General features: G+C 51.7%; 1 protein-coding gene across 3 annotated transcripts in view; it reads right to left on the minus strand.

Moving 5' to 3' along the window:
• Window positions 1-4,769: 4,769 nt before the first annotated feature.
• The window catches only part of Akap1 (A-kinase anchoring protein 1), a 33,606-nt gene continuing 12,098 nt past the window's right edge, over window positions 4,770-26,277 (minus strand). Inside the window, exons 1-11 of one of the 3 annotated variants that reach the window (XM_021176097.2) lie at window positions 25,016-25,209; window positions 17,974-19,580; window positions 15,036-15,169; window positions 13,491-13,617; window positions 12,808-12,935; window positions 10,668-10,845; window positions 8,796-8,946; window positions 8,378-8,445; window positions 6,828-6,901; window positions 6,289-6,351; window positions 4,770-5,809 (exon numbers count right to left, since the gene is read on the minus strand). In XM_021176097.2, coding sequence (XP_021031756.1) covers window positions 5,735-5,809; window positions 6,289-6,351; window positions 6,828-6,901; window positions 8,378-8,445; window positions 8,796-8,946; window positions 10,668-10,845; window positions 12,808-12,935; window positions 13,491-13,617; window positions 15,036-15,169; window positions 17,974-19,549 — 2,574 coding nt within the window. In that variant the 5' untranslated portion in view covers window positions 19,550-19,580; window positions 25,016-25,209 and the 3' untranslated portion in view covers window positions 4,770-5,734. Of the gene's footprint in view, window positions 5,810-6,288; window positions 6,352-6,827; window positions 6,902-8,377; window positions 8,446-8,795; window positions 8,947-10,667; window positions 10,846-12,807; window positions 12,936-13,490; window positions 13,618-15,035; window positions 15,170-17,973; window positions 19,581-25,015; window positions 25,210-26,277 lie in introns of those variants that run through there. The other 2 variants (XM_029483477.1, XM_021176099.1) reach the window with 2 other exon arrangements.

The following is a 26,277-nucleotide window of genomic DNA, read 5'->3' on the forward strand; positions in this document are numbered from 1 at the left end:
TTTCCAGGAGACCCCTTATCTAAAAAATGTTCCTGGAGCAGTTTCCAATTGGGAGGGGGTACCTTGGGGTAAAAAGTTCAGGAGTGCTCCGGGAACTATCTCTGGATGGGAGGGGTAAGAGAACTCTGAGCTGAAGAGTTCATGGAGAGTTCAGGTGTCCAGTAATTAACTCTTTCAAGAGGTTCCAGGACCCCATAGAAAAGTGGGGAAGGCCCCCACTTAGGCATGTGCCATCTGTTATAGACTCATCGGCACACTTCTGCAGAGTACTTCCTGAAGGCTCTGGACCTGTCTCAGCTTTGTAGCCCTTAGCAGGTTTGGCATACGCATACAGGCACTTGGTGCAGAAACCCACAGGAGCAGTCACAACGCCTTCCCTGTCATCCTGCCAGGAAGCCTGGAGAAAGACAAGAACTCCATCCCAGCTCAGGGAGGAAGTATCAGCCATCCTTGCCCAGAGCACCGGGGGTTTCTCCAATGCCGTCTGTCTCCACCAGATGTCAGCTGGGCCTGCTTCTCTAAACAAGCAAGCCAAGATCTCAGAGATTTTCTTTGTAAAGATACAAGTCGACCTCCTTAAGAGGAATCTTCAATTGGCCCCCGTTTGCCAGATTACCCCCAAATCAAACCTGGCAAGCCTGTTGAAATCCACCTTCACTTAAAAATATCTAGCTATCGTATGATGTGCGCCTTCACGACATAAAGCCACGTTCATGTATGCGTTCACAAGAGCAGGAGCACACGTGAACAACTTCAAGTGTTGGTCTTCATCTTCTGCCCAGAGATGGGTAGGTTTGCACACTGCCGCACCAGGCTTGCTGCCCCGGGAGCTTTCTGGCGATTCTCTTCTGTCTCCTCCTCCCTCCCTGGCACGCTACAACATGGAGCTTTTTGTGGGATCTGAGGACCCACACCTGGGCCCTCATGCTCACACTTGCCACCTTTTGTTTTTCTATTTATTTACAAATCGAGGGTTATAGGGACAGAGAGCAAAGGACTTGTAGCCAGTCAGGCAGAATATGGCGCACAGGTGGCCCTGGGGCCAGAGTGCTGATTTCCAAGTAAAGGTGGGGGCTGTGGTGGTTTGAATGGGAAGGGCCCCCGAGGATGCTTGGTCATTAGGAAGTGTTGCTACTTGATAGGGATTAGATGTGGCCTTGTCGGAAGAAGTGTGCCTCGCTGGAAGAGGGTTTTGGAGTTTCAGCTGCCCAAGCTGAGCCCCGGTGGCTCTGGGTCTTCCTGCTGCCTGCCAATCCAGATGTGAGACTCTCAGCAATGTCTCCAGCCCCATGTCTGTGTGTGCCACCATGCTGCTTGCCATGATGACAATAGACTAAACCTCTGAACTGTAAGCGGGCCGCAGTGAAAGGTTTTCCTTTGTAAGAGGTCACGGTGTCTCTTCACACCAATAAGACACTGGCTAAGACAGGGGCCTAAAGCAGCATCACTGAGCAGGTTACAGTTGACACGCAAACCTCATCCTGGTGGCTTATGACAATTCTGCCTCACCCCTACCTCCATCCAGGGTTAGCTAAAGCTCTTGTGTATTGTCTTCACTCTGAAACACGGCTGACACTGGACAGAGGACGAAGGAAAGCAGCCCACCCTCGTAACTGAAGCCCCTTGACACATAGCACCCTTACCTCAGAATCAGGAGGAACCTTAAGTCCAACAGGGCTGAAGGTCACACTTTGTGGAGTAGACAGGATTGTTGGCAAAGGCCACACCCAATTAACCAGAGATACCCAGCCAAAATAATGGTGCCTGTCAGGTCAGGACAACACACTTCTCACACTTAAGGGCTTCATATGTCCTGATCATAACAACAAATCAGACAGTCCAAAGGGAAGATTATGTCAAAACGAAAATCGCAGGGGCGCTGTGTGAGACATGGGTGTGCAGTGAAGATAGCAGACAGTTGGATCAAAATGCATTTTATAATGTTGACTGGTTTTATGTCACAATTCAGAAGCCTGAATTTCTAGCACCCAGGAATCAGAGGCAGGATTGAAGTTTGACGCCAGCTAAGTCTACATAGCAAAAACCTCACACCGAGACACTTTTAAAAACACTTCCCGCAAACATGCTTTTAAACTACTACACCTGTGTCCAACATGGGCGCACGTGCTGACATGCATGCATGCAGAGGTCAGAGGACGACTTTGCGAAGTGGTTTTTCTACGTTCACGGTGGATTTTGAATTGGGCATTGAACTTGGGTCATCAGGCCTGCACAGCTAATGTCTTTACCTGGTCTAAAGAGCCATATCCCATTCTGCAATCTTGTTTTTGACACATTACCACCATACACAGCCCAGGCTGGCCTCATTCCTCTTGCCTCTGCCTTCCAAGTGCTGCTTGTATGGTAACACCTGGTCAATCTATAGTGTTTGCAGTAAGAAAAGGTCTGTGTAAGGGTGCTGGTACTGGTGGGTGGGTGGTCCAGTGTTGCTGTCCAAGACAGGAGCCACAAGCCAGTTGCTTTCTGGGGTTTACCCCAGAAAGTCCACACCAGATATCCAACTGTGGACTTCCTCATTAATGTTTCCCTTATATGCTTTAATTGAACAATATTGATTTTTTTTCTTCTTTGGGGGCTGGAGAGATGGTTCAGAGGTTGAGAGCACCAACTGCTCTTCTAGAGGTCCTCACTTCAATTCCCAGCCACCACATGGTGCTCACAACCATCTATGAGATCTGATGCCCTCTTCTGGCACGCAGGGGTACATGCAGGCAGAACACGGTAAGTAACTAAATCTTTTTAAAAATTTTCTTAATTTCGACTTTTGGAAAACTGCCACAATGATGAGTCAGGTTCTATTTTTTTTTATATCTAAATTACTGTTGTACATGCATTTCTGTTTTGCCTACCTGTAAGTGTGTGTGAGGGCATCAGGTCCCCTGGAACAGGAGTCAGTTGTGAGCTTCCATGGGGGTACAGGAAATTGAACCCCCCATCAGGGTGCATATCTACTGTATTTCACCAGACTACCCAAAACCTGCCAATGGAGTTGAGTTTTCCTTCTAGGCCATCCTACATGAAAAGATTCATCCTTTGGCTCAAACATAAACGTCTCCTTGCTTGATTCATGTTTGACTAAAGTCTCTCCCAGAAGCAAAACCATGGATGGCCCTGTATCCCTCTTTGTTCCCCTATGATCTAAAACTATCTCCCTGGCTGACCATTTAAGTACTGGAACTTGTCAGGGGACATAAACCCAGGTGAGTGTCTTAGTCAGGGTTTCTATTCCTGCACAAACATCATGACCAAGAAGCAAGTTGGGGAGAAAAGGCTTTATTCAGCTTATACTTCATTGCTGTTGATCACCAAAGGATGTCAGGACTGGAACTCAAGCAGGTCAAGAAGCAGGAGCTGATGCAGAAGCCATGGAGGGATGTTACTTATTGGCTTGCTTCCCCTGGCTTGCTCAGCCTGCTCTCTAATAGAACCTAAGACTACCAGCCCAGAGATGGTCCCACCCACAAGGGGCCTTTCCATCTTGATCACTAATTGAGAAAATGCCTTACAGCTGGATCTTGTGGAGGCATTTCCTCAACTGAAGCTCCTTTCTCTGTGATAACTCCACCTTGTGTCAAGTTGACACAAAACTAGCCAGTACAGTAAGCAAAGTGGCTCCTTGCTTAGAAGTGGTTAACAGGGCTGGAGAGATGGCTCAGTGGTTAAGAGCACTTGACTGCTCTTCCAGAGGTCCTGGGTTCAATTCCCAGCAACCACATGGTGGCTCGCAACCATCCGCAATGAGACCTGATGCCCTCTTCTGATGCATCTGAAGACAGCTACAGTGTACTTAGATATAATAAATAAATCTTAAAACAACAAAAAAGTGGTTAACAGCACTTAGGCTGAGGAGGGGGGCTTTACGGCTTAGCTCTGCTCTGCTAAGTAGCTCAGCCAGGAAGTCTTCCTGCCTCGCTAGCGTGTGGATTATGATGGGAAGTACCCTACAGCTTTTACCTTACACCTGTGATAGCTGTGGCTCCAGTTCCCAGGAGCTGGATGCGGATCCTGGTATAACCAAAGCTGTCCTTGCAGTAGCAATGACCTAGAACCTAGGCTTCTGTAATGATCCGCCACTGAGAGACACAGGGCTCAAAGGACGCTGACGACTGCAGTGAACTGGAAGAAACTGTCACATCGAAGCCCAGCCCCCCAGGATTCCACCCCTAGCAGTTGGCTGGATCTCTTCTTCCACAGCCTGGTTCAGGTTAAAATGCCTCTGATCAGGAGTCTCAGATGAGCTTACCTGGAAAACTCCAAACACCTGCTCCTCTGTTTGAAGCCTATGCCTTCATAGTTGGCCCTCCAACCTGCTTTTCCTCCCCAATTCCCAACCACGTCCCATGGGATCACCCTCCGAGGATGAGACCTTAAGATCTGAGAGACCAAGAATCTACATCCTCCCCCAGACCCTACAGCTCTGGCCAGAGGAGCCCGCCTCAACACCTAGCCCATCCCAAGGGAGGCACTCTGGTGTCATCAGGCCTGCAGAGGCCTGAGTCTCTATCTTCTACATCCTCTCCCTCCACCACACCCAGGGTTCTCTGAATGCAGGAGCCAGAGTAAGCTGGGCTGCCACCTGGTGGGGGCAGGGGGAAGAGCAGGCCAAAATGTCTTCCAAGATTTTGGGTCTTCTCTTTCTTTTATGATGGCCCTTGGAGAGTCACAGCTGGCCACACCACTCTCAACCACCCTTAGTCCCAGCCCCAAATCTTTGTCACCACTCTTCTGAAGAAAAAATGGACTCAAGGTTAGAGTTTATACAATTCAAGATTTATGTAAAGTCCAAGATCCTTAAGTTATTCTTAAATTGCACAATGCTAAAGACAGTCTATAAAAGAGTCAACACCACTGCAAGGTAATTCAATGACATTTCTTTTCTTTTCTTTTTTTTAAATTCGTACAGGAAAAAAAAAATCAAATTCCCAAATGACAGTCTCCCACACAGCTTCCTGTCTGCACAGGAAGCACAGGGGCCCTGGCTGGAGCAGCAGGGGCGGTCGGTCCCACTCTGTGGGACGGATGGACGTCGTCGATTTCCTCGGGAAGAATGTGGAAGAGTTTTGAGTTCCCTTTGTTCTCCAGTGTGTCTTGTACAAAATATTACATTTTTTAAACATACTATTTACAGAGTTCGAACAAATAGAAAATGGTTACAAATTACAACCAGACTTGGCAAGATAACAGCTGCCCCTCCCCCCCACTCACTGGGGTCAGGTGTGACAAACTGTTCCTTATTTACAGCTATGTTTAAAAAAGTCTGAGTTCCTAGAGACCTGGAGGAAGTATATAAAAACTGCTAAACACCATCAACTCATCCAAGCGAGCTATCCAGGGAATCGATACCAATTAGTCCATGTCTCACTCCCTGAATAAAGACTCCTAAAATTGATCCTCTCAGCCAGCCCCACATCCGCCCTGGCCTGCCTGCTGCAGTGTGGGGTTTGGGTGGGGAGAGGGGAGCGGATGGAATGGGGATAGCCTGGCTAAGAGGCCTTCCTGCAGCTAAGCCAGCTGGCCGGTGTAGCGCCGCTCTAAGGCTTTGAGAGAACACATAGGTCCTCCTGGGGAGGACCCCCTGCTCCACAGGACTACAGAATGGGGAAAGAAGACTCAGTGAGAACAGTGTGTGTTACTCTGCTCTTAAATCTCTGTCCTGGGTGCCAAACCCACTCTCAACAGTGCAAAGAAGACCAAAGCAACTCAGGAGCCAAGGTCAGAGGCTGGCATAGTAGCTGTCGACCCACTGTGCAAGGCCTCGCTCCACCAGCGACCGGTTTATCAATACCACCTGGAAAAAAAGAGAGACAATTCCTGAGAACTCTGCATGGCACCCAGGGGCTAGGTCTCAAGTCAGCGTGGGGTCTTTCAACCCAAGTCTCTAGTCATCAGCCAGGGAACGGGTGCAGACCTGGAGCATAAAACCACAACAGGGTTCTTGCTCAAATGTTGTGCCCTTTGGCACAGGCTTCTAACATCCTGAAGAAACCGAGTCTTGATGGTAAGGATAGGAACAATGGACAGAGGTCCTGGAAGGTCTAGAGTGGGGTCTCCCCCGCTTGGAACTAAGGGTACTTTGTGTTGGGAGAGACTGTCCCAGAAGTTGCATGTTCAACAGCACATCTAGCTCCATGACACTACATGGCACCATCCATTACATGACACTAATATCATCACCCCCAACCATGATGTGGCACTGGTCCACAATCATGCCAACAGTGGCCAGAACTAGTTCCCAGTCAGGATCTGGGACCAAGGGGGCAGACTCACTTCATCTCCAACCACACTCCATAGCTGAATCAGAGGAAGGCCAGTCGCACTGTAGCTTGTCACCTGGAGGGACATGGGGCATAGAAAACATATTAGGCTGTACACACTTAAAACTTGAGACAAGTTTTACTATGTAACAGACAGGCCTCAAACTCAAAATCTTCCTGCCTCAGCCTACAGAGTGCTCGATTAAAGGAGTGTGCCAGGCCTGGCTTATGCACTTCTTCACGACTGCAGGCCACTCCAGGCTCATGATCATAGGGCAGGAAGAATTTAAGTGTCAGGTCTCAAGAAGTCTGGACACTTAGTTGCACTACACACACACACACACACCTGGGCAAACGCACACGCACACGCACACACACCTGGGCGAGCCTCCTGTCCCACACACACACCTGGGCCAGCCTCCTGCCCCCCACTCCCCCCACACACCTAGGCCAGCCTCCTACTCCCCCCCCAACACGGGCCAGCCTCCTCCCCACACACACAAATACACACACCTGGGTCAGCCTCCTGCTCCCCCCCCCCCACACACACACCTGGGCCAACAGTGCTGTATTGCCTGTCATCTCACTCATGGCTGCGTCTGCCTCTGGTGAAAAATGATCATCATCTAGAAGGAAGAAAAAGACAAAAGAGTTCAGATACCCTCTGGGGCAAAACAGGCTCGTCACCAATAGGCTGCTCCAGACCCTGCAGACTGCAGAACTGTGTGTAGGACAGCCACCTTGCCACCCGAGCCTATGCCTCTGGTGACTCAAGTGGGTAAACACAGGGGAGCCCAGGCTGCATGTGTTCCCCAAGGCATAGGGCGTACAGAATGGGACCAGCTGTGCTGAACAAGTTTGTGTGATTGCAACCAAACCAGCAATGCCCCCGAAGATAGGAGGGCATGTCTACTTTATAGGAAAGGCTGACCCCCAAAGGGAGACTTGGACCCACGCTGATTTGAGACCTAGCCCCTGGGTGCCATGCAGAATTCTCAAGAATTCTCTTTTCCAGGCCACTGGTGGAGCGAGGCCTTGCACAGTGGATAGACAGCTACTATGCCAGCCTCTGACCTTGGCTCCTGAGCTGTTTCGGTTCTTCCCACTGTGCTGGGATTGGAATTAGGCAGCATTCTAGCCCCAGCAGTGGGCCCAGTATGGGTGGATACCCTCTGATGGGCAGGACTCGAGGTGGCTGACTTATAAAAGTAACATCTAAGAAAAGAATGTGCCAAGGCAGGAAGTAGTGGGGTGGAAGGCGAGGCCTAGAAAGTGTGGTGGCGAGTCTGTGACAAGGCAGGGCCTGTTCTCCTAGGTCTGGTCAGATTGTTAGATGGACAGAACAGAGAGAAAGGTTAGGAAGAGAAGAGGGAAAGACGGAGCCTGCTGGAGCTCTGGCAGGAGCTCAGCTGGACTTCAGCTTCTGTTGCTCATGCTGGCCTCAAACTCATGGCAAGCCCCCTGCTCCGGCCTCCCGAATGCTAGGATTTCAAGTGTGCAACACCAAGCCTGGTTACACTGTGGTAAGTCTTGAGCACTTAAACTGCTCTGGACACAGCAGGATCGGAAGGGGCCGGCCTGAGAGAGGGCGCGGGTTAGACAGACTTCCCTACGGCTTGAGAGCTGCGATCTGACCACTTCCTACATCAGTACACGTGCCTCTCACAGCCTCCCTGATGTGCAGGCGCCATCCCGTCGTGCCAGAGGACAATGCTAAAGGAGGCCAGCACCCTCTCTAGCAATGCTCTCGGTCTCAGACACGCGGGCTGGCATAGTCCCCACACCGCCAGGCGATCTCTCGGACCAGCGTGCTGACCTCGGGCCTGTCCTCTCCAGGCCACACTCTGAAGGACCTCACTGGAGCCGCTCAGGCTGGCAGCTGGGTAAGGGGCAGACAGCAGCAGACCCTGAACGAGGCCACAACAGCACTGGCTTCACCTGGGGACTTGCTAGGAATCTGAGATCCCAGGCCTCAGTCTAGACTATTCAACCAGAAGCTAACAGTGACAGCAACTATGTCTACACAACAGACTATAGGCGAGAGCCCCGTGCGCCAGTGTTCCTCACCCTCTTCCCTCGGCAGTTGGGGGTTCGCCTGTTACCTGACAGAGGAACCACACTGTCCAGAAGGACTTCTGCTCCTTGGAATGGCAGGGTCACAAAGTCAGACCTGGAAAGGCAAGAAAGGGGTGGGTTTGACATGGCTGACAGTCCCCGAATCTACCCAGCACACCCAAATGCATGCAAACAGCTGCAACAAGCCTGACTCAGAGGGAGTCCTTCACCAAACTCAAGCGTCTCTCACACTTTTGAGACCTGGCCCTTGGGGCTTCTCCCACAGAGCCGCTCTCTAGTACTGTGTAGCCAAGGCAGGTCATCACGCTTGTCTACATCTGACTGTGAACGTAAAGTTGGTAGCAGGAGGGAAGACTCTAGCCCCATCTGAAGCTGGGTAGAACTGAGCCATGTACCCCACGCCATGCAGGAGTGACTTGTGGCTGGCCAAGGAGTCCCACTCACCTAATTTGCCGGAGCACGTCGACTTTCACCCTCTTATATCCACCATAGTCCACGTAGCGAATCTCCACCTCATTGGTCTCCTCATAGGAGGCCACTACTTGGGCTCGCCACCAGGCCCCATCCGCACCAGGGGCAGCGCAGATAACCGTGACTGCAGGGTGGGAGGACAAGTGTGTGGGACACGTCTGGCCTAGGGCAGGGCTGTGAGGGCTCCCCTGGTCATCGCTCCCCACCCTCCCGCATCGTCAGAGGCATGCATCTTCCCCGGGAGGAGACAGGGACAACACGAATCCTCCACAAAACCTATCCCGAAGCCAAAGACAAACAAGGGAAAACCCAACACATTGGAAACCCAGCTCAGCACATCCCCAAAGCTGCCCAATAATCCTGAAGGCCCTTCAGTCTGGGCCGCTGACTCGGAACTATAGCCTAAAACTAGTACAAAACTCAGCAAGGGCCTGCCCTATATGTGTGTGCAGAGGCCGCATATGACCTTAGCGGCCATTCCTCAGGTATTGTGTCGTTCCTCTGATATTGGGCCTTTTTAAAGAAAATGCTGGCTGGCCAGTGAACTCCAGGACTCTGTCTATCCCCTCCTCCTCAGTGCTGGGATCACAAGCATATACCACTACACAGATATCATTCATTCATATTCTCTCTCTCTCCCTCTCTCCCTCCCTCCCTCCCTCTCCCTCCCCCTCTCTCATAACTAGAGGAAATCAAATTCACATCCTATGACAAGTGTTTCACTGAATTACCTCCCAGCCCCTGGGCCTAAGGAAAGGTCCCAGGGAGACCCAAGCACCTAGGATCTGGTCTACTCGGCCTGACGATGGCTCACACCATCCAGCCTCCGCCTTGGGAAGTACAGAGTGGCCCCAGGCAGGAGCTGGGAAGGGTCGGGGAAGGGTCACAGCAGCACCTCCAGGATCTCCAGTAACTGCACTTGGTCTTGATCCAGGGGCAAAGCCCCAGTGCAGCTGGCTTCCCTTCCAACTTCAGTTTGAGTTTGACTTCTAGCTAGATCATTAGAGAATCTGATGAAAATTATAAATACCTCATTCTTCCAAAGGGGGCGGGGCAGGGCGGGGCTACTACAGATAATGTCACAGCCCACGAGGAGATGGGGCAAATGTTTTGCCCACTGATAAACGCAACAAAGGTACCCCACCCCTGCTCACGTGCTGCCTGAGCGAGTCCCTGGTTTCAGAGACAGTGGCCTCACCTGTCATGTGCCAACAACCCAGACCACCGCACAGGAGACAAGTCACACCCGACGTGCCCCATATGACACAGACAGCAGATCCACTCTACTTCCTGGTGGGCAAGCCTGGGTACCACCTGGTATCACCCCACTTAGAAGACACAAAGCCCAGTCTGGAGAGGTGGCTCTGGGGTTAGGAGGACGTATTGTTCTTGAGAAAGACCTGGGTTTGATTCCTAGTACTGACAGAGTGGTTTCACAACCATCCGTAACTACAGTTCCAGGGGACCTGACGCCCTTTCTGACTTCCATGGGCACCAAGCACACAGGTGGTACACATACATACACACAGGCAAAAATACACGTCACATAAAATGAATAAATCTAACCTTAAATAAAATGTTTAAAAGAAGAGTCCGCCCGTCAAGACATCACTCCAATCTGTACTGCTTTGGCCGGTCAAGCTAACAGTGGCTAGCCAGAAAACTCAAACCAGTATAACTCCATAACAGTGCAAGAACTTATGGATGCTGGCACACAAGGGAGTCCTGAACAAGTCTTTTCCTGGTCCAGACCAAGGGTAACGTGGACAACCCTCCTTGCCTACATGTCTTGGAGAGTCCTAACCAGGCACCAGGACTCTCCCTGACTCTCTAGGTAGCACTTACTTTCCACTGGGGTGGGCAAGGTGGGGATTCCAGGCTGAGAGTAACAGAGGTACATCTGCTGGTCCAGACTGCGCAGTGCGTGGAAGGTGGGGTGTGTGTGCTGCTGTACAAATAGGTGCCCAGCGTTGACCTGGTTGACCACGATGACTTCCACAGTGATACCATCAGGCAGCATGAGCTAGGGGACAGGAAGAGGCAGTCAACACTGTTATTCTCGTGTTTATGTCCCAAGGCCCCAGGGCAAGCCCATGAACTGGCACAGCCATCAGGAACATGGCACCCAGATAGCAGAGGTCTGTAGGATGTTGTACTATAATACCCAGACCTGCCTTTAGAGGAGATCTCACCTTGAGATAAGATAGGGGAGACCCCTAGCCCAAAATAGGCAGCCAGAGGCCAACTGTATATGCAGTGCTGACTGACTCTGTGACAAGGGTCCATCTCCTGGAGCATGCAATCACTCCAGTATGGATATTTTGCACGCACACGCGCGCATAGCTACAGACAATTGTGAGCTGCAGTGTGGGCACTGGGATTTGAACTAGAAGAGCAAGCAGTGCTCCTAACTGCTGAACATGAGTCTGTAAGTCAAGGAAAACGAGTATGGAAGTAAGCAGTTTGCTCAGAACAACATGCCTAAGAACACTGGTGGGCTGCCTCAGGCCTCTTTGGACCTGCAGTTAACTCTAGAAGAGCACCCAGGAACCTCAAAAGCCAGGTCCCCTAGTGTCCTAATTACTCCTCTGTGCCTTCTACTTGGCCCCTAGATTGATCGTATCATATCCACCTCCGCCTGTGAGACAGGGTCTGTAGGTGTGTTCATCTGCTAAGGCACTGTACAGCAGGTCCTGCAGAGCTTTCTAAAAGCCCCCTGCTCCAGTACCCTTTTCCCTGCCACTAAGCTATGGGCGACAAAACAGGGCTCCACACACAGGAAGGTTTGCACTACACCTTCAAACCTGGTGACCCAAGAACATCCTTTGACTTCTATGGGACCCCGCAGCCCTGCTGACTTCAAAGTACCTGGAGTCTCCTCTGCAGTCCCACTGAGCTAGCAGAACACAAGAGAAGGGAACCACCCACACTAGCTACTCTATTATTTAAGAAGAGAGGCTACAGCCAAGCCTTCTGGGACAACCTCTAACTCAGAAGTGAAGCACGGAGTGGGACCCACGCTATTCCCTAATGCCCAAAGTGAAAGACCCCTGCCTCCACCCCTACAGCACAAGGGTCTCTGACTGGGGAAGACTGAGCTGAAACACCTACCATCCTAAACAAAACCCAAAGGGGCGACTTTCCTGAAGTGGCTGGCCCAGCCCGTCTGAAATGCAGTAAACAGAATGTGGCCCACAGAACTGAGCATCTACTCCCAGCAACAGGGGGCCCAAGGAGCACCAGAGGCATGGCTGCTGCAGACAGCACCTTCTCTTCTGCTAACCTCCTGGGCTTCCAGGCTAGGGACTCTGCCCTTACCAACTAAAATCCAGGCAGTTCCCGAGGAAAGGGAAGAGGAGGGAGTCCTTTGCCAGGGCCGCTATTCAGCCCAGCTGACTAGAAGAATGTCCATCTAAGTCTCACACAAATCCTTACTGGCAAATCCTACCCAGGACTCCAGCGCTGGGGAGTGAGTGGCTCTAGGTACAGCCCCAGTGTTTCAGAAGGCCCACACCCAGTCACCTAGCTCAGTCCTCTATAGTCAAAAGCCTAGAAAAAGGAAAGCATGCCTGGGGGGCAGGAAAGCATGACCCTCCCAGTGGGGTCAAGAGGCCCCGGCTTCTTGCCAGCGCTCTATCCTGCCTTCAGGGAACACACCAGCAGAACTGCGTGGAGGCCAGAGCAGGGAGCACATACACCCCTCGGCCCGCTTGGCCCGGATGCCAGGAATCTCTCAACTGGGATACGTTTAGGGAAAGGGTCAAGAACCGAGATCCAGCCGGACGTGGTGGCGCACGCCTTTAATCCCAGTACTTGGGAGGCAGAGGCAGGCAGATTTCTGAGTTTGATGCCAGCCTGGTCTACAAAGTGAGTTCCAGGACAGCCAGGGCTACACAGAGAAACCCTGTCTGGAAAAACAAAAACAAAAACAAAAAAAGAAAAAAAAAAAGAAAAAAAGAACCGAGATCCAGTAGACCATGCTCACCCAAGACGTCATCGGCAAGGAAGGCAGTGCCAGCGAAGGCAGCGGCGGCGCGTAGATATTGGTGAGGTTCAGTTCCTTAAACTTCTTCCCAATCAAGTTCAGAGCTTTGTCTACATGGTGCTGAGAGCCTACGGGTAAGGACAGAACACACGGCCTCTGTGGGTAGAAGAAAAGTGACTGCAAACACCCAACCCCACCCCCCAGGCCTCCTCGGAATCCTCCCGTGCAAGGGTCTCTAAGATGCCAAACACGTGGCTTTGCTTTAGGAACGAAGTCACGTAAGTCCACTCCCCTCTGGTACCTTTGCCACGCTGACCCATTGCTTTGAACACACAAAGAAGCTGGCAGAGGGGAAAGGCACAAGTGGACTCAGCCAGAAGGGACCTGTGCACTGTGAGGGAAATGTGGATGACAGGCGCTGGGACCCAGAACCCTGGCCCTGTCACTGAGCACCCATCCTTATCCTGGCCTGACAGAGACACGGTGCAGAGGGGCAGAGTCTCCCACAAGCACCTGAACTGGACAGGTCTGATGGGAAGACACCCAGCATGCCCTCCAACTAGAAACCCACAGTTTCATTTCTATTTAGAGGCTAAACTTCCAAATGGACAGCTGCAACCAGGGTGCTGCTGCCTTGCGTTTCAGGGACAGGGGGCTAAGCAAAGGGCCACACTGCCACTAACCTTCTATGTGGCAGATCTGGATGTTCTGTGTGTAAGGCAGGGTGGAGATGTAGATCTTGGCACCAGACGTCTGCTTCAGAAAACTCACATACCGTCCCTGCTTGCCAATCAGTCGACCGACTAAGTGCTTCCAGGGAAAGAGAGAGATGAGGGTGACAGGAACCCAGCTCCTCGAGGCCCGAGGACCAGGCTCAGTCAAGCCCACACTGTTACTGTCAGCATGTAGTTTTTCAGAATCGTTCTAAGCACTTACACTCACTTATAGGACCTATGGACAGACAACTTTATCATCTTACACATGAAGAGAAACAAGCTGGGACATGCTCCGGAACCCACCCAAGACCACACAGCTGCTCAGCAGCTGAAAGGGACAGCCTGGCCCGGGACTCAGCATCTTATCCCAACCATATGGCCCAGACCCAGAATATCACAGCACCCCTCCTACGCGCGTGCGCACACACATGCTGAATGATCCACTGCTATAAGAGTTGACTCAAATTCTGAACATCCATCCCTGCCCCTCACTCAGGGCCACAGACAGAGAAACTTGGTTGGACAGTGAAAGCCCGAGAACATGCAACGGCTCCCAACCCTACCACTAATAGCATATCAGGAACAGCCCAGTGCACCAGAGTTCACGGCAAACAGAAGACGCCAGCCGTAAGCATAATGTAAGACAAGCTCCTCAACAATTCTTAATGACCCCAGCCCTGGAGGGTGGCAAGGGACACAGTCCCTACTCACCCAGGGCCTCCCTCACTATTTCCTCTGTGACCACTGAGGGCAGGATTGATAACAAGGTCACTAGGGAAGGAAAACTACCATGGGAGCCAGCAGCCCGGGGTCAGCGGAGGAGTCTTGACCCAAAGTTCAGACTGAGTCTGGTCCCCAGCTCAGCATGGAGCCAAGCGCCCTGGGATTCAGTAGTCTGCCAATTACTTCTGAACCCCAGCGATAAACACTAATAAGTTGTTAGGTTCTAACAGCAAGGGGCTGGAAAACTACTCAGGCGCTGGGGACTGGTGAAGCACCAGACATTCATACGATGCACAATGCAGTTAAAACAATGTTTTTAAAAACCAGCACGGGAAAATTAAATTGTTAAATATTTAGAAGTATTAATTAAGAAACAACAATCTTGGCTTGTTTAGTAATCACAGGGTGTGAGGTGAGGGGAATGAGCGTGCTCACACACAGCCGCTCAGGGCTGCCTGCCTGCCTGCCTCTGCTTCTGCCCCGGGGCTTTCTGGACTCTACAGCAGCTGAGCTCTGCTCAGTCATCTAGTCACCTTTACAGTGAGGAGCAGGGAGGCTCTGGCGCTCACTCCTCCAACTGACGTTTTCTAGCATTCAGGGAAGACCGAGCCCCAGCCCACACAGAGCAGCCTGGAGGACCCAGAAAGCAGGGGAGTGAGGGAAGATGGTCTCCCTGCAGCTTCCCAGCTTGGTCCATCTAATGGAATTCGCTGGCATCCTTTAACCCTGGCACTGAGGGAACTTTGAGCTCCCACAGAATCCAGGGTACAGGGAGGTCACTGCCCTTACCTTTGGCACCTCGATCTCCCAGATGATAAGGTCAACCTTCTTAGGGTTGGAGCCTGCCTGGACACTCTGGGGGCTATCGGGCTTGGTAAGCCCGCAACAGCTATCCACTGAATCCATACTGTTCCCGTCAGAACCTGCAGGGGAGGAAGTGACATATATACACACACACAGACACCAGCTCAGCCGTAACTATCAAAGCTTCCCAAATTTACAATTCTGGGGGGCCCTGCACACATATACCCCTCTGCAAGCTTGGCAGACACCACAGACTAGAAGGCTCAGGCAACCCAATGAAAGGAGGCTTAGCGTACCAAGACACCTAATTTTAGCCCGTCACTAAACAGTCCTGCTTGCTTATCTGGCAGCCGTGCCTAGCCACAGCTGCTGGGACAGACACACACGTGGTAAGCTAGGAAGAGGTACACTCTATACCCAGGGAGGGGCTTATACAGGGTATATCGGGGAAGGGAGCCAACAAGATGACTCACAGATCTACATAGTTCCAGAAGCAGGCCTTGACCTTCTTGTCACGATCACCTTAATCCCTTTCCAAATGTCCCAGCCCCTCAGACCAAGGATCTCTAGTCTCCAAGGCCAAGGCTTGGGGGAGAGGGTGTCCTGGGTATGTTGGGCAATCACAGTAAGATAGCCTTCTGAGGGTCCCATTCTCAGGCCTGCTGAGGGCCTGCTCATCTCTGCCAGGTAAAAACAAAGGCCTCCTTCCTTTCCCTTTTGGGACAGGCTTGTGAAGCTCTGAATATGGGGTGGTTCAAAAGGCCCTTGGTGAGAGAAACCAACGCTTACTCCAAGAGAACAGTGGAGAATGTGACTCTGGAACCAACTTAGGCCACTCAACTCTTCCATAGGACATGACAAAAGGAAGAGGAGAAGGAAGAAGAAGAAAAAGGATGGAGGAGGGGGAGGAAGAAGAAGAGAAGGAGGAGGAAGAGGAGGAAGAGGAAGAGGAGATCAAATAAACACCAGGGACCATCCAGGGCAAGTTAGGAGATGCGGTCCTGACTGAGATACCAAACTCAATGGCCTGAAACACATCACTCCTGTAAGCCTATTTCCCACCTGGCTTCCCCAAACTCAGGACATGATTCTTTTCCAAGCAATCCATATACTGGATATAAAAGACTATGCCTCAGGTGGATTTCTGAGTTCGAGGGCAGCCTGGTCTACAGAGTGAGTTCCAGGACAGCCAGGACTACACAGAGAAACCCTGTCTCGAAAAAAAAAAAAAAAAAGACTATGCCACTCTCCACCCCTAGACAAGGAAGAGACCTCCAAGGTGATCTCCCTCAAGTGACCTCCCTCAGCACGAGGCTTCCGGCAGAGGACGCCACCCACCCACCCAAGAAAGCACCTTGGGTGGCCATCTTGAAGTAAAATAGGCTGGTGGGGGTTTTTACCACAAAGCCCCTAACCTCTGTCCAAGAGAACTAGACTAGCCAATACCTGTGTGTCAGTGGCTCCCAGGAGTAACTCAGAACCAGGCCAGGCCTTTAGCAGGCTGCATTCAATCATGTTACCCTGTTCCCACCCCAGCCCCATACCTTCAGCCTCTAGGGAAGCACATAAGCAGGGTTAAGGCTAACCTGAAAACACCAGTGTGGCTTGGCACTGCTGAGCACTCCCCAGTTACTACCCCCAGGCTATGACTGATGGGTGACCCTGCCTTCCCACCCATTGATTAAGGTCTCTTCTCTAGAGCTATGCTCAGAAGCCTCAGGCATCCGCACAGCTACAATCTGTCCAGAGCGGCCACAAACCTGAGGGGCTCATTCATTACAATAATGGGCATCAGACAAATAGAAAACTCTTTATTCTTTATTCTTAAAATATTTTTAAAAGCCTTCCCCTTTTGCCCATTTTAAGATGCGGTTCTTTCTTTCTTTCTTTCTTTCTTTCTTTCTTTCTTTCTTTCTCTTAGCCTTTTAGCACTATAGCATAAGATGCATAAGATGCATAAGACATTATCTGGCCTCCATAGTTACACTGGCAGAAAGAAGGTGCTTCCTTTCAGAGGTATGTAAAGTCATCATGGTCTCAAGTCTCAAGCAACAGCATCTTGAGTGTAAAAATCCCGACGACGCGTGGTACCCCCACCCCAGATTCTAATGACAATAGTAAAACACCCGAGACAAATGCCCAAGCTTCCTGGTTGGGAACACTCCAGGCCAAACAAGCCATGACCTGCTTGGAGGTCACTAGGAGATAACACACCCCAGGGAGCTGCAAAGCAGGGTCAGGAGCTGCTGCTGACCTGTAAGTTAGCGGTATGAACTGTCTACGCTGGCTGGGGTCAGCACTCGAAAAACCCAGTGCACCCTCCGTTACCAAAGTGCCCTCTTTCCTGGGGTGGAGCTGCAACTGCACAGAGAAAGGATGGCTGAGGCTCTGCAAAGGAGGCGATCACAGCAACAACCCCAGACAGCTCGAGCCTCCCACCAGCGCTCGAAGCTGCGGCTGTCCTGGGAGAACTTACCCTTCGAGGGCTTCTGAGGAGAGCAGGTGGAGACACGGAACAAGCACATAAGTAAAGGAAGTCAGCCATTAAGAGATGCTCACCCATCCCTGGCACTTGGGAGGGACCACTAAGGAGGCCCCAAAGGCCCCTCCTAGGGCATGTGTCCATAGGAGAAGAGGCACTAAGGCTGACTGGTGGACCCAACAGACGGGGTCCCTTCTAAAGGTCTGGGGAGGTTCCCTGGCTAGTGAACCCACAGACAACTCTCATAGCCATTAGGGTCTCATGTGGTCACCTGACTTTTCGGGTATCCATCTGTGCGGGTGGCTGGATAACACAGAGATGGGCTGCATCGTTTTGCTGCACGAGTGGCAGAAGGTAAGGGTGGCCAGTAGCTTTTTGCCTACTAGCAAATAATGGGAGCCCTCCCAGATTCACCAAGAAAGCACCCCAAGACCTTCCTACCTCCTGAGTGATCTGCTTCTGTATCCATGGTCCATCCATCCTCGGTCCCTAAGTCTGACAGCTCCTCCTTCAGCACCCCGTTGCTGAAGGGCTGAGTACTGACTGGCAGTGGTGGGGTGATAGCTTTGTCTCCGGAGCTTGAGATGGTCTCTGTGCAAGAGTCTTCAAGCCCCGAAGTACTGACAGGATCTGAGCACTGCCCCAAGGAGCTAACTGAAAGGACACTCTGGTTGTTGTTGGCCATACAGGTGACAAAGTTGTCATCACCTCTCGGGTTACTTGCCCCCTCCAGAGACTGCCTCTGGGGGGTGACTGGTGGTGGGCAGGGAGCCAGGGAGATGTGACGTGCAGAGTTCTTTGGCTTCTGGTCCTTGGTGGGGCCTGACAGAGGGCTGCTGAGACAGCTTACATAGGTCTTTGGTGGCAGGGCTTCTGCTGAAGGGCTGGCAGTGGCACCTGTTCTGGTGGAAGCAGGATCTGGGGTGTCTTGTCCCAAGCCAGTTTCCTGGCTGGCTGGGACACAGCTCTCCTCCTTCCCCTTAGGCTGAGTGGCCGAGGTTGGGTGCACTTGTGCCACAGTCTTGCCCTCTGTGGTGGCCCGCAGCTCTTCAGTTGCTTCCAAGATCACCTGGGAGATGAGCTGGAAGGCAGCCTGCTTAATCTGGTCAATTTCAGGCAAGGTCTCGTCTTTGTCCAGTTCTCCAGCCAGGTCTCTATCCGAAGTATTGCTGCTATCTTTGACCTGGGGTTCCAACGCATCCTCGTCCTTAACCAGCTCTGAGTGAACTGGCTCCACAAAGCCACTTGGCAACTTCCCAACAATATATTCTTCCTTCTTTAAAAGCTCAGCTACCTGTGGGGGGCCATGGCTCACCTTCTCTCCCCCACCTCCCCCGGGGGCCAGGATTGGAAACTCACTCTTCTCCACTTCTGAGACACACTCCTGGGACAATAGGCCTTCCTCAGAAATATTTTCCCCCAACACAGCATCTCCAGTCCCCTCTGTCCCTCCTGTCTCTCTCGCTTTCTCTCCAGAGGCCGCATACGGGCTTGGCCAGCCTCTTCCAGGAGTCTTGCCCAGTGCAGACTCCTGCTTACACCCTTCCACTGCTTCATAGGGGAAGGACGCATCCTTTGGGAGAAGCGGACATCCAAGAGGAATAGATTTGGCTTTGTCCCCCATCAGGGAGAGTTCCACTTTGGCGTTCTCATCTCTGCACGGTCCTGGCTGCGACCTCGTGTCTGCAATGCTGGGGAGGTTGCCTGAGGACTCTGATCTTCGTCGAACCTGACGAGTCCTCGGCAAGGCCAGGGGCTCTGTAGAAGGCTTGTCCACAGAGCGCTGCTCTTCCCTTCCAGGAGGCTGTGTGACAGTGGGGGCCACAGACAGGACTCCAGGACAGGCCTCTTCACTGAGCCGTCGGTCCTTGATGGCAGGGCCAACCTTCAGTGTCTCCACCTGCTTATCACTGCTGCTGAGTCGATCTTTTTTACGAGAGAAAAACCACCACCAGCCAAGGAGGGCCAGCATTCCAGGCAACGCCAAGGGGAAGAGCGAACGCAACTGGATTGCCATCTTGGAGTCAGTCGATGTGAAGTAGCTACACCTAGGAAAGTAGAGAGAGAAAAGGAGGTATTACAGAAGCCAATGAAGAGTGTAGTACGCTGGCTGGGCATGGTGATGATCCCCTTTAATCCCAGCACGTGGGAAGCAGCGGTGGGTGGATCTACCAAGTCAAGGTAAGCCTGGTGTGCACAGGGTGGTTTCCAGACCAGCCAGGGCTACATAATGAGATTCTGTTCCAAAACACAGTACAAACAAAACTAATGTGGGGGTACAGGAACCGCATGTACACTGACATGGCACAGGGATTTGTGTATGGTTGCAGAGTCACAATGTAAATACCTCAGCACTCGCCGGCTGGCTCTGGGGTTCAGCAAGGTCAGGAACCCTGCTGTACAGCTCCTGCGTCTCGAAGGGTGGACCAAAGCTGCTGATCACACCTGCCCCAGTACCTGCTCCAAGTGCAGCCCCCCTGAATCACACTGGCCCTTTAACAAGATTCCCCAGGAAAACTCTAGGCACACTACAGTCAGGAGGAATCCTGACACCAGGAGACCTAGCTACCCCAAAATGAACAGCATGACAGGGGCGTAGTCAGGGGAGGTCATTCCAGAAAGCCCTTGCAGCTGTGAAGACGGACATCCTTCACTAATATCCAAAGGCAAGAGAAGCAAGATGGCTATGAGCAGTGGCCAGGGATCGGGTGATTTGTAGATACCCTGTGTAGATACCCCTTCCATGATGCTACCTACCTGTGGCTTCAGATTCAAGCAGGATCCCCAGCGTCGCTTCATTCTCAACCTACCCATCCATCACTACCCCGGTGACTACATAACTCAATGTAGTGCAGCTGAGGAATGGGAGCCTGGCAGCCGACCTACTACCAGGCGACCGGTTCATCGGGGAAGACGCAACTGAGTCAGGAAGGCGGTGTCCCATGCTACCCTTTCAGAGTAACAGCCCAGGAAACCTGACGCCTGCCCTATGATCCGGCAATTCCACAAAAGCAAAAATAACTGTGCTAGGCAAAGGCTCCTAAGAACCCCCACAAGGTTATCGTTTGAAACAAAGTTGGGATGAGCCTTTTTCAGAGCAATGACTGGTAAATACACTTGTATAGTCAGCACGCCGAGGCTGTGCCAGTGTTACAGATATTGTGCACTGGCAGAAAACACTGTAGTGAAGAAACCGAAAGCCATATGGGGAGACTTGACTTGGACCAAGCCCTTGGCTGGGGGAAAAGGGCAGTTTCTGCAAATTGATTTCGCATAGTCAAATATGAACGCTTATATTACTAGAGTGGTCTTTTAGTAGATTCTGTCTATAACCAGAGAGCTTAGAGTTGTAGTTTTCCAACTTGGATCTACACAGATCACCGAGGAAGCATTTTCTTAAGATTCACCTTATGTTTTGCCTGAATATATGCAGTATGCGTGCCTGACGCCCTCAGAGGTCGGGAGGCATCAGATCCCTTGGAACTGGACTTACGGCTGGTTGAGTCACCTGTGGGTGCCAGGAATCAAACTCAGGCCTCAGACAAGAGCAGCAAGGGCCCCTAACCACTGAGCCACCTCGACAGCCCCCTCACGGAGGGAAGATTGTTTTGTTTTATTGGCAACCCAGGCTGGCCTTGAACTTTGAGTTCTCTTGCTTCAGCCTCTCGAATACAGTGACTGCCACTGGGGTTATAAGCGTGAGCCACCGCACCCAGATGCTGAGGAAGCTTTCCTGAGCCCAAGGCCAATGTGGCCCTCAAACCAATAAAGTCAGAACCCAAGGGGCAAGACTTAACACCAGGCTCGGTTTGTTTTAAACCCAGGTGACCCCGGTATTCAGTCAGGTTTGAGGACCTCTCATCTGCAGCATCCTACACACGGCAACAAAATCAGTGAGACTCACTGGGTCTGTGCTCAGTGCCATCCATAGAAAAGAACAAGAGCAACTTGAGACTGTTAAGGAGTAAGTCCGCATGCTTGGAACAGGGCGGGAACCCACAGCCTAGAGTCGGGAAAGCATTGCCCAGCAGGCAAAAGATGACAGGAAGTGGCCATAAATTTCTGTCTGACTCCTTACTAACTTGGAATCCCTTCCCCAGCAAGACTCAAATTTGTGATTCCTAGAGAACTGTAGAGGTCTTCTGGACTCGGGGGGGGGGGGGGGGGGGGAAGAGTTGGTAGAATGGGATACACAAAAACAAAACAAAACAAAACAAAGAACCCACAATCTCTCCAACAGAGAGCATCTATCCCTTCTAATATGCTAGGGCCACAACCACAGTCATGTGTGTGATGGATAGCTTGGTACCTAAAACAAAAATGGCTTCCAGTTCAGCTGTGAGTAATTCTGCCCTTTGAAACTAAATCAATGCCCACAGTCCCACCCTCTACCTCAGTTACAGATCACCCCACTCTATCTCCCCAAACCCCTGAAGCGTCCCAACAGCATGCTCTCTAGTCTGCTTCAGTCCAGCACCTGGCCAATCCGCAATGTCTCCGAGGCCCAGGCCAACCAAGCCAATGGCCTCCTCCCACCACTTCACCAGCTGTCCCACCCAAAGCTCAGACACAACCCTGAGAAGAGCCAGCAGCCCTGCCACTCTGAGTATCCTGTCTACCTAAGCCTCCCTGCTAATTTGTTCCCCAGAGACTGGGACTCCAAGTCTCACCCCTACCCAGTGCAAATCAGTCTGTTGTAGCGGAGGAAACAGTGGTAGTGACATTTTCCAGACAGACTTCCTGTCTTGTGCCAATCAGCCTCCTAGGGGGTGATGAACACTGCTAACCTGGGACCAGCCAACACAAGGAACCTAGAAGAGACGCACAGTGCCCACTGCTCCACAGCCCAATCTGAGCTGGGTCTAAAGACGCACTACTGAGGCGGCTCAGGACAAAGCCCCTCTCTCCAGGACGTTTTCCAGACAAAGCCGAGATCTGGGTGAGGGAGTTCCCCAACAGCCCTGTAGAGGGCAGGATTTGTTTGTCCCCTGCTTCCAAGACAATGGGTGAGATTAGAGGCAGCAGCTATTCTCTTCCCAGAGGGCAGCCCCTGGACCAGCAGCTACAGGGAACACAAAGGATTTGAATGCAATGCACCAGGCCTAGGAATGTCATCATCTTAAGGGATCCGGTGCCAGGGGGCACCCACGGGGGGCTCTCCGAGGCAACTGATGCCTCTCCACCCCACTCCACTTCCTACCATCCAGGAAACAAATAGCCCACTTCTTCCTCACCCCAGGCAGTCTCATGTCAGCCACCCCACCCCAGACTTAAATGGTCTGACAGGTCAGTAAGAGGTGGGAGATGAGGCACCAACCTGCTGTGTCCGAACCTGCACACACACACATATACATACACACACCCTTCATCCTCACAAGGGCTTCCCACTACCTCCACCCCCGGCAAAGCTTGCTAGTTGTTCTTTGTCCTAAACACTTGGTTTTTAAACTTGAACTTCCCAAGTTGTGAGTGGACCGAACACTACAGGTCCCAAAGGCCCCTACACCCACATGCTAACCAGAAACTCTTCCGAGACCAGTTTCTGGCCCTCAGAAGCAGGCTGCCTGCAATCGGGGAAAGCCCCCCACAAGGATGCTTCAGAGCCCTGCCCCAGGCTGATGAGGAGGACACTCAGCTATTTTGAATCTGCTGGAATTAAACTTCTGCCTGCGTATTTTTAGCAGGTCCATTTGCCCAGGAATAGATGCACACTGGCTGGCAGCCAAGCGGTCACACAGAGCAGAAAGCAGGCACGTGCTACATCAGGCAGCCCTTTGCATGCATCTGCTCACTCCGGGTTCTAGAAGGATCGATCCCTTCTCTTTCCACAAGTACCTGTGGCTTCTCAGAAGGCCCTCTGGAGAAGTAATGGCCTCACTCCCCAACCAGCCGACAAACCTGTAACCCAAGTCTAGAGCCTTCTAAACAAGAAAATAATCCCCAGGAATGGCACAAAACAGTGCTGGCCCTAGTGACTAAATCAGTTTTGGCTGCAGTTACTGGGAAAAAGGGGTTGCATGTAATTGACAGGAAAGGCAACCATAAAAACTGCAGCTTAGGGGCCAAGAGCCCAAGTCCACTCTAGGCTTGGCCCTGATGGGGGGAGGACCCACACCACTTTGTGTTCTGGACAGCTGTTCACACACCCTCTCCGTCGGAACTAGAACATTCCTCCCATTAGCCCAGGGATGACCACCGGGGAAGTGTGTGCCCCAGCCACTCCACCTCCAGAGCAAAGCACAGCTCGCTCTTGATAAATGTGCCTTCCCTTCAAGGGTCTTCCCCTGGGCAGGCGCTCAGAGCCCCAAACCCAGCAGTCCTGCAGGCTCTCCTGTACTTCTGTGTGGAGAGCAGAAGCAGCCTTGCTGGCCTCCATAGGAAGTTCCTTGGCGTGGGAGTTAAGGACATACAATTGTGATTCCCTGCCTGGCAGCGAGAGAAAGAGCCTCTAGTTTCTGTCCCCAGTGGTTTCTGAGCTCTTGGCTCTGCTGCTCCTAAGGAGCAGATCTTCTACCAGAAGCTCAAGGTCAGTCTACCAGAAGACTGTCTCGGAGACACTCTCTCTCTCTCTCTCTCTCTCTCTCTCTCTCACACACACACACACACACACACACACACACCCCTGCTCAAGTCTCGGTGGAGCCCAGAAAAACTTTTTCAAAGACTGGATTAGGACTGGAGAGATGAGCCGGGCGTGGTGGCACATGCCTTTAATCCCAGCACTTGGGAGGCAGAGGCAGGCAGATTTCTGAGTTCAAGGCCAGCCTAGTGTACAAAGTGAGTTCCAGGACAGCCAGGGCTACACAGTGAAACTCTGTCTGGGGGAAAAAAAAAAAAAGGACTTGAGAGATGGCTCAGTAGTTAAGGGTACTTCTGCTCTTCCAGAGGAGGACATGGGTTCAGTTCCCAGGACACATAAGGAAGTGTAAAGCCATCAGTTCCAGGAGATCTGACCCCCCCCTTCTGGCCTGCCTAGGTACCAGGCACACATGCAGTGCTCATATATATATATTCAGGCAAAATGCTCATCTCATACATATCAAATAAAAATAAGCTAATCTTTAAGGCAAGGATTTCTATAGGTTGCAACAGATACAGGGGAGAGGTGACCTTTTTATGGTTCTGATGTTTTTAAGGGTAGGAGAAGGGAGCAAAGTCCCTGGGCAGAGCCTGAAGGTGTCCTAGGAGCTGACCTAAAGAGCTGGTGAGAAGGCCTGGCAGTCTCGTCAAGTGGGGCAGATCACCAGAGGTAACCGCTGACTGCGGCCATCCCCATGTGATTTCTGGCCAACACTGGCAGTCAGGCACTTAGCCATACTGAGCACTGAAGTATGACAAATGTGACTGAAAAACCTCAATGTCTAGTCTTATGTAAAGTCAGTTTAAATATCCACTCGCTGGTGGCGACAGCTTGGGTGAGAGCAAGTGCTAGAAGGTTTTCCCAGAAAATCCCAGCACATGAGAGGTCCTGCCCAGCACCAACCTTGCTGGCAGAGTGCAGTTCTGCCACTGAGGCTGGGGGTGATGGTGAGCCTGGGCCACTCTCCCTCGGCAGCATGGCTGAGGCCCCGGGTCACAGAGATGGAGCCATGCCTCAGGCCTGCTGGTCTTAGCCTAGCCCGGGTGTTCCCTTCATCCCTGGGGGTCTGAGCAAGCTGACTCATGGGGGCACCATCAGGATTCCGTGTTAGCTCATAATGGGCTGGCTGGCCCGCCCAAGGTTAGCCCTACACCTCTATTGTGATGGCCTTACAGGGCAGCAAGCCAGCCAGTGCAGGCATGCAGACTGGCAGGCAAGACAGACAGATTCACCCTAGGTTAACTAACTCCTTGCACAGGTACAGATGGGCCATCTACCCAACCAACACCCTGGAACACTTTCTCAGCCTGCTCCACAGCAGGAGGGCTTCACAGCAGGAGGGCAGAAGCTCAACACCCGCTTGGTGAAACTTCTCTGGCCAAAAAGGAAAGCTAAGGTCTAGAACTGAGAGGCCCAGGTAAGAAGAGCTGGAGACTAAAACTCCCATTCTAAGCATGGGATCTTCCTTGCCAGCACAATCAGTAGTTAACTAACTTCCAGCTTAAAGAATCTGGTTACAAGGGCTTAGCTGTTGAGAGCACCGGCTGCCCTTACATAGGACCTGGGTTCAATTCTCACTACCCACACCATGGCTCAAAACCTTCTTAGACTGGAGTCCCAGAGGCTCTGATGCCCTCTTCTGTCTCCTGAAGGCACTGTATCCACGTGGTGCACATACACACATGCAGATAAAATACCTACACACATAAAATAAAAATCCCTTGGTAACACAAAGGGACCAACCAACCAATCATGTCTTAGTCAGGGTTTCTATTCCTGCACAAACATCATATAACCAAGAAACAGTTTGGGGAGGAAAGGGTTTATTCGGCTTACACTTCCATACTGCTGTTCATCACCAAAGGAAGTCAGGACTGGAACTCAAACAGGTCAGGAAGCAGGAGCTGATGCAGAAGCCATGGAGGGATGTTCTTTACTGGCTTGCTTTCCCTGGCTTGCTCAGCCTGCTCTCTTATAGAACCCAAGACTACCAGCCCAGAGATGGTCCCACCCACAAGGGGCCTTTCCCCCTTGATCACTAATTGAGAAAATGCCTTACAGTTGTATCTCATGGAGGCATTTCCTCAACTGAAGCTCCTTTCTCTGTGATAACTCCAGCTGTGTCAAGTTGACACAAAATTAGCCAGTACAAATCAGGAACAGAG

Source organism: Mus caroli, chromosome 11 (genome assembly GCF_900094665.2).
Source record: "Mus caroli chromosome 11, CAROLI_EIJ_v1.1, whole genome shotgun sequence".
Taxonomy (NCBI): Eukaryota; Metazoa; Chordata; class Mammalia; order Rodentia; family Muridae; genus Mus; species Mus caroli.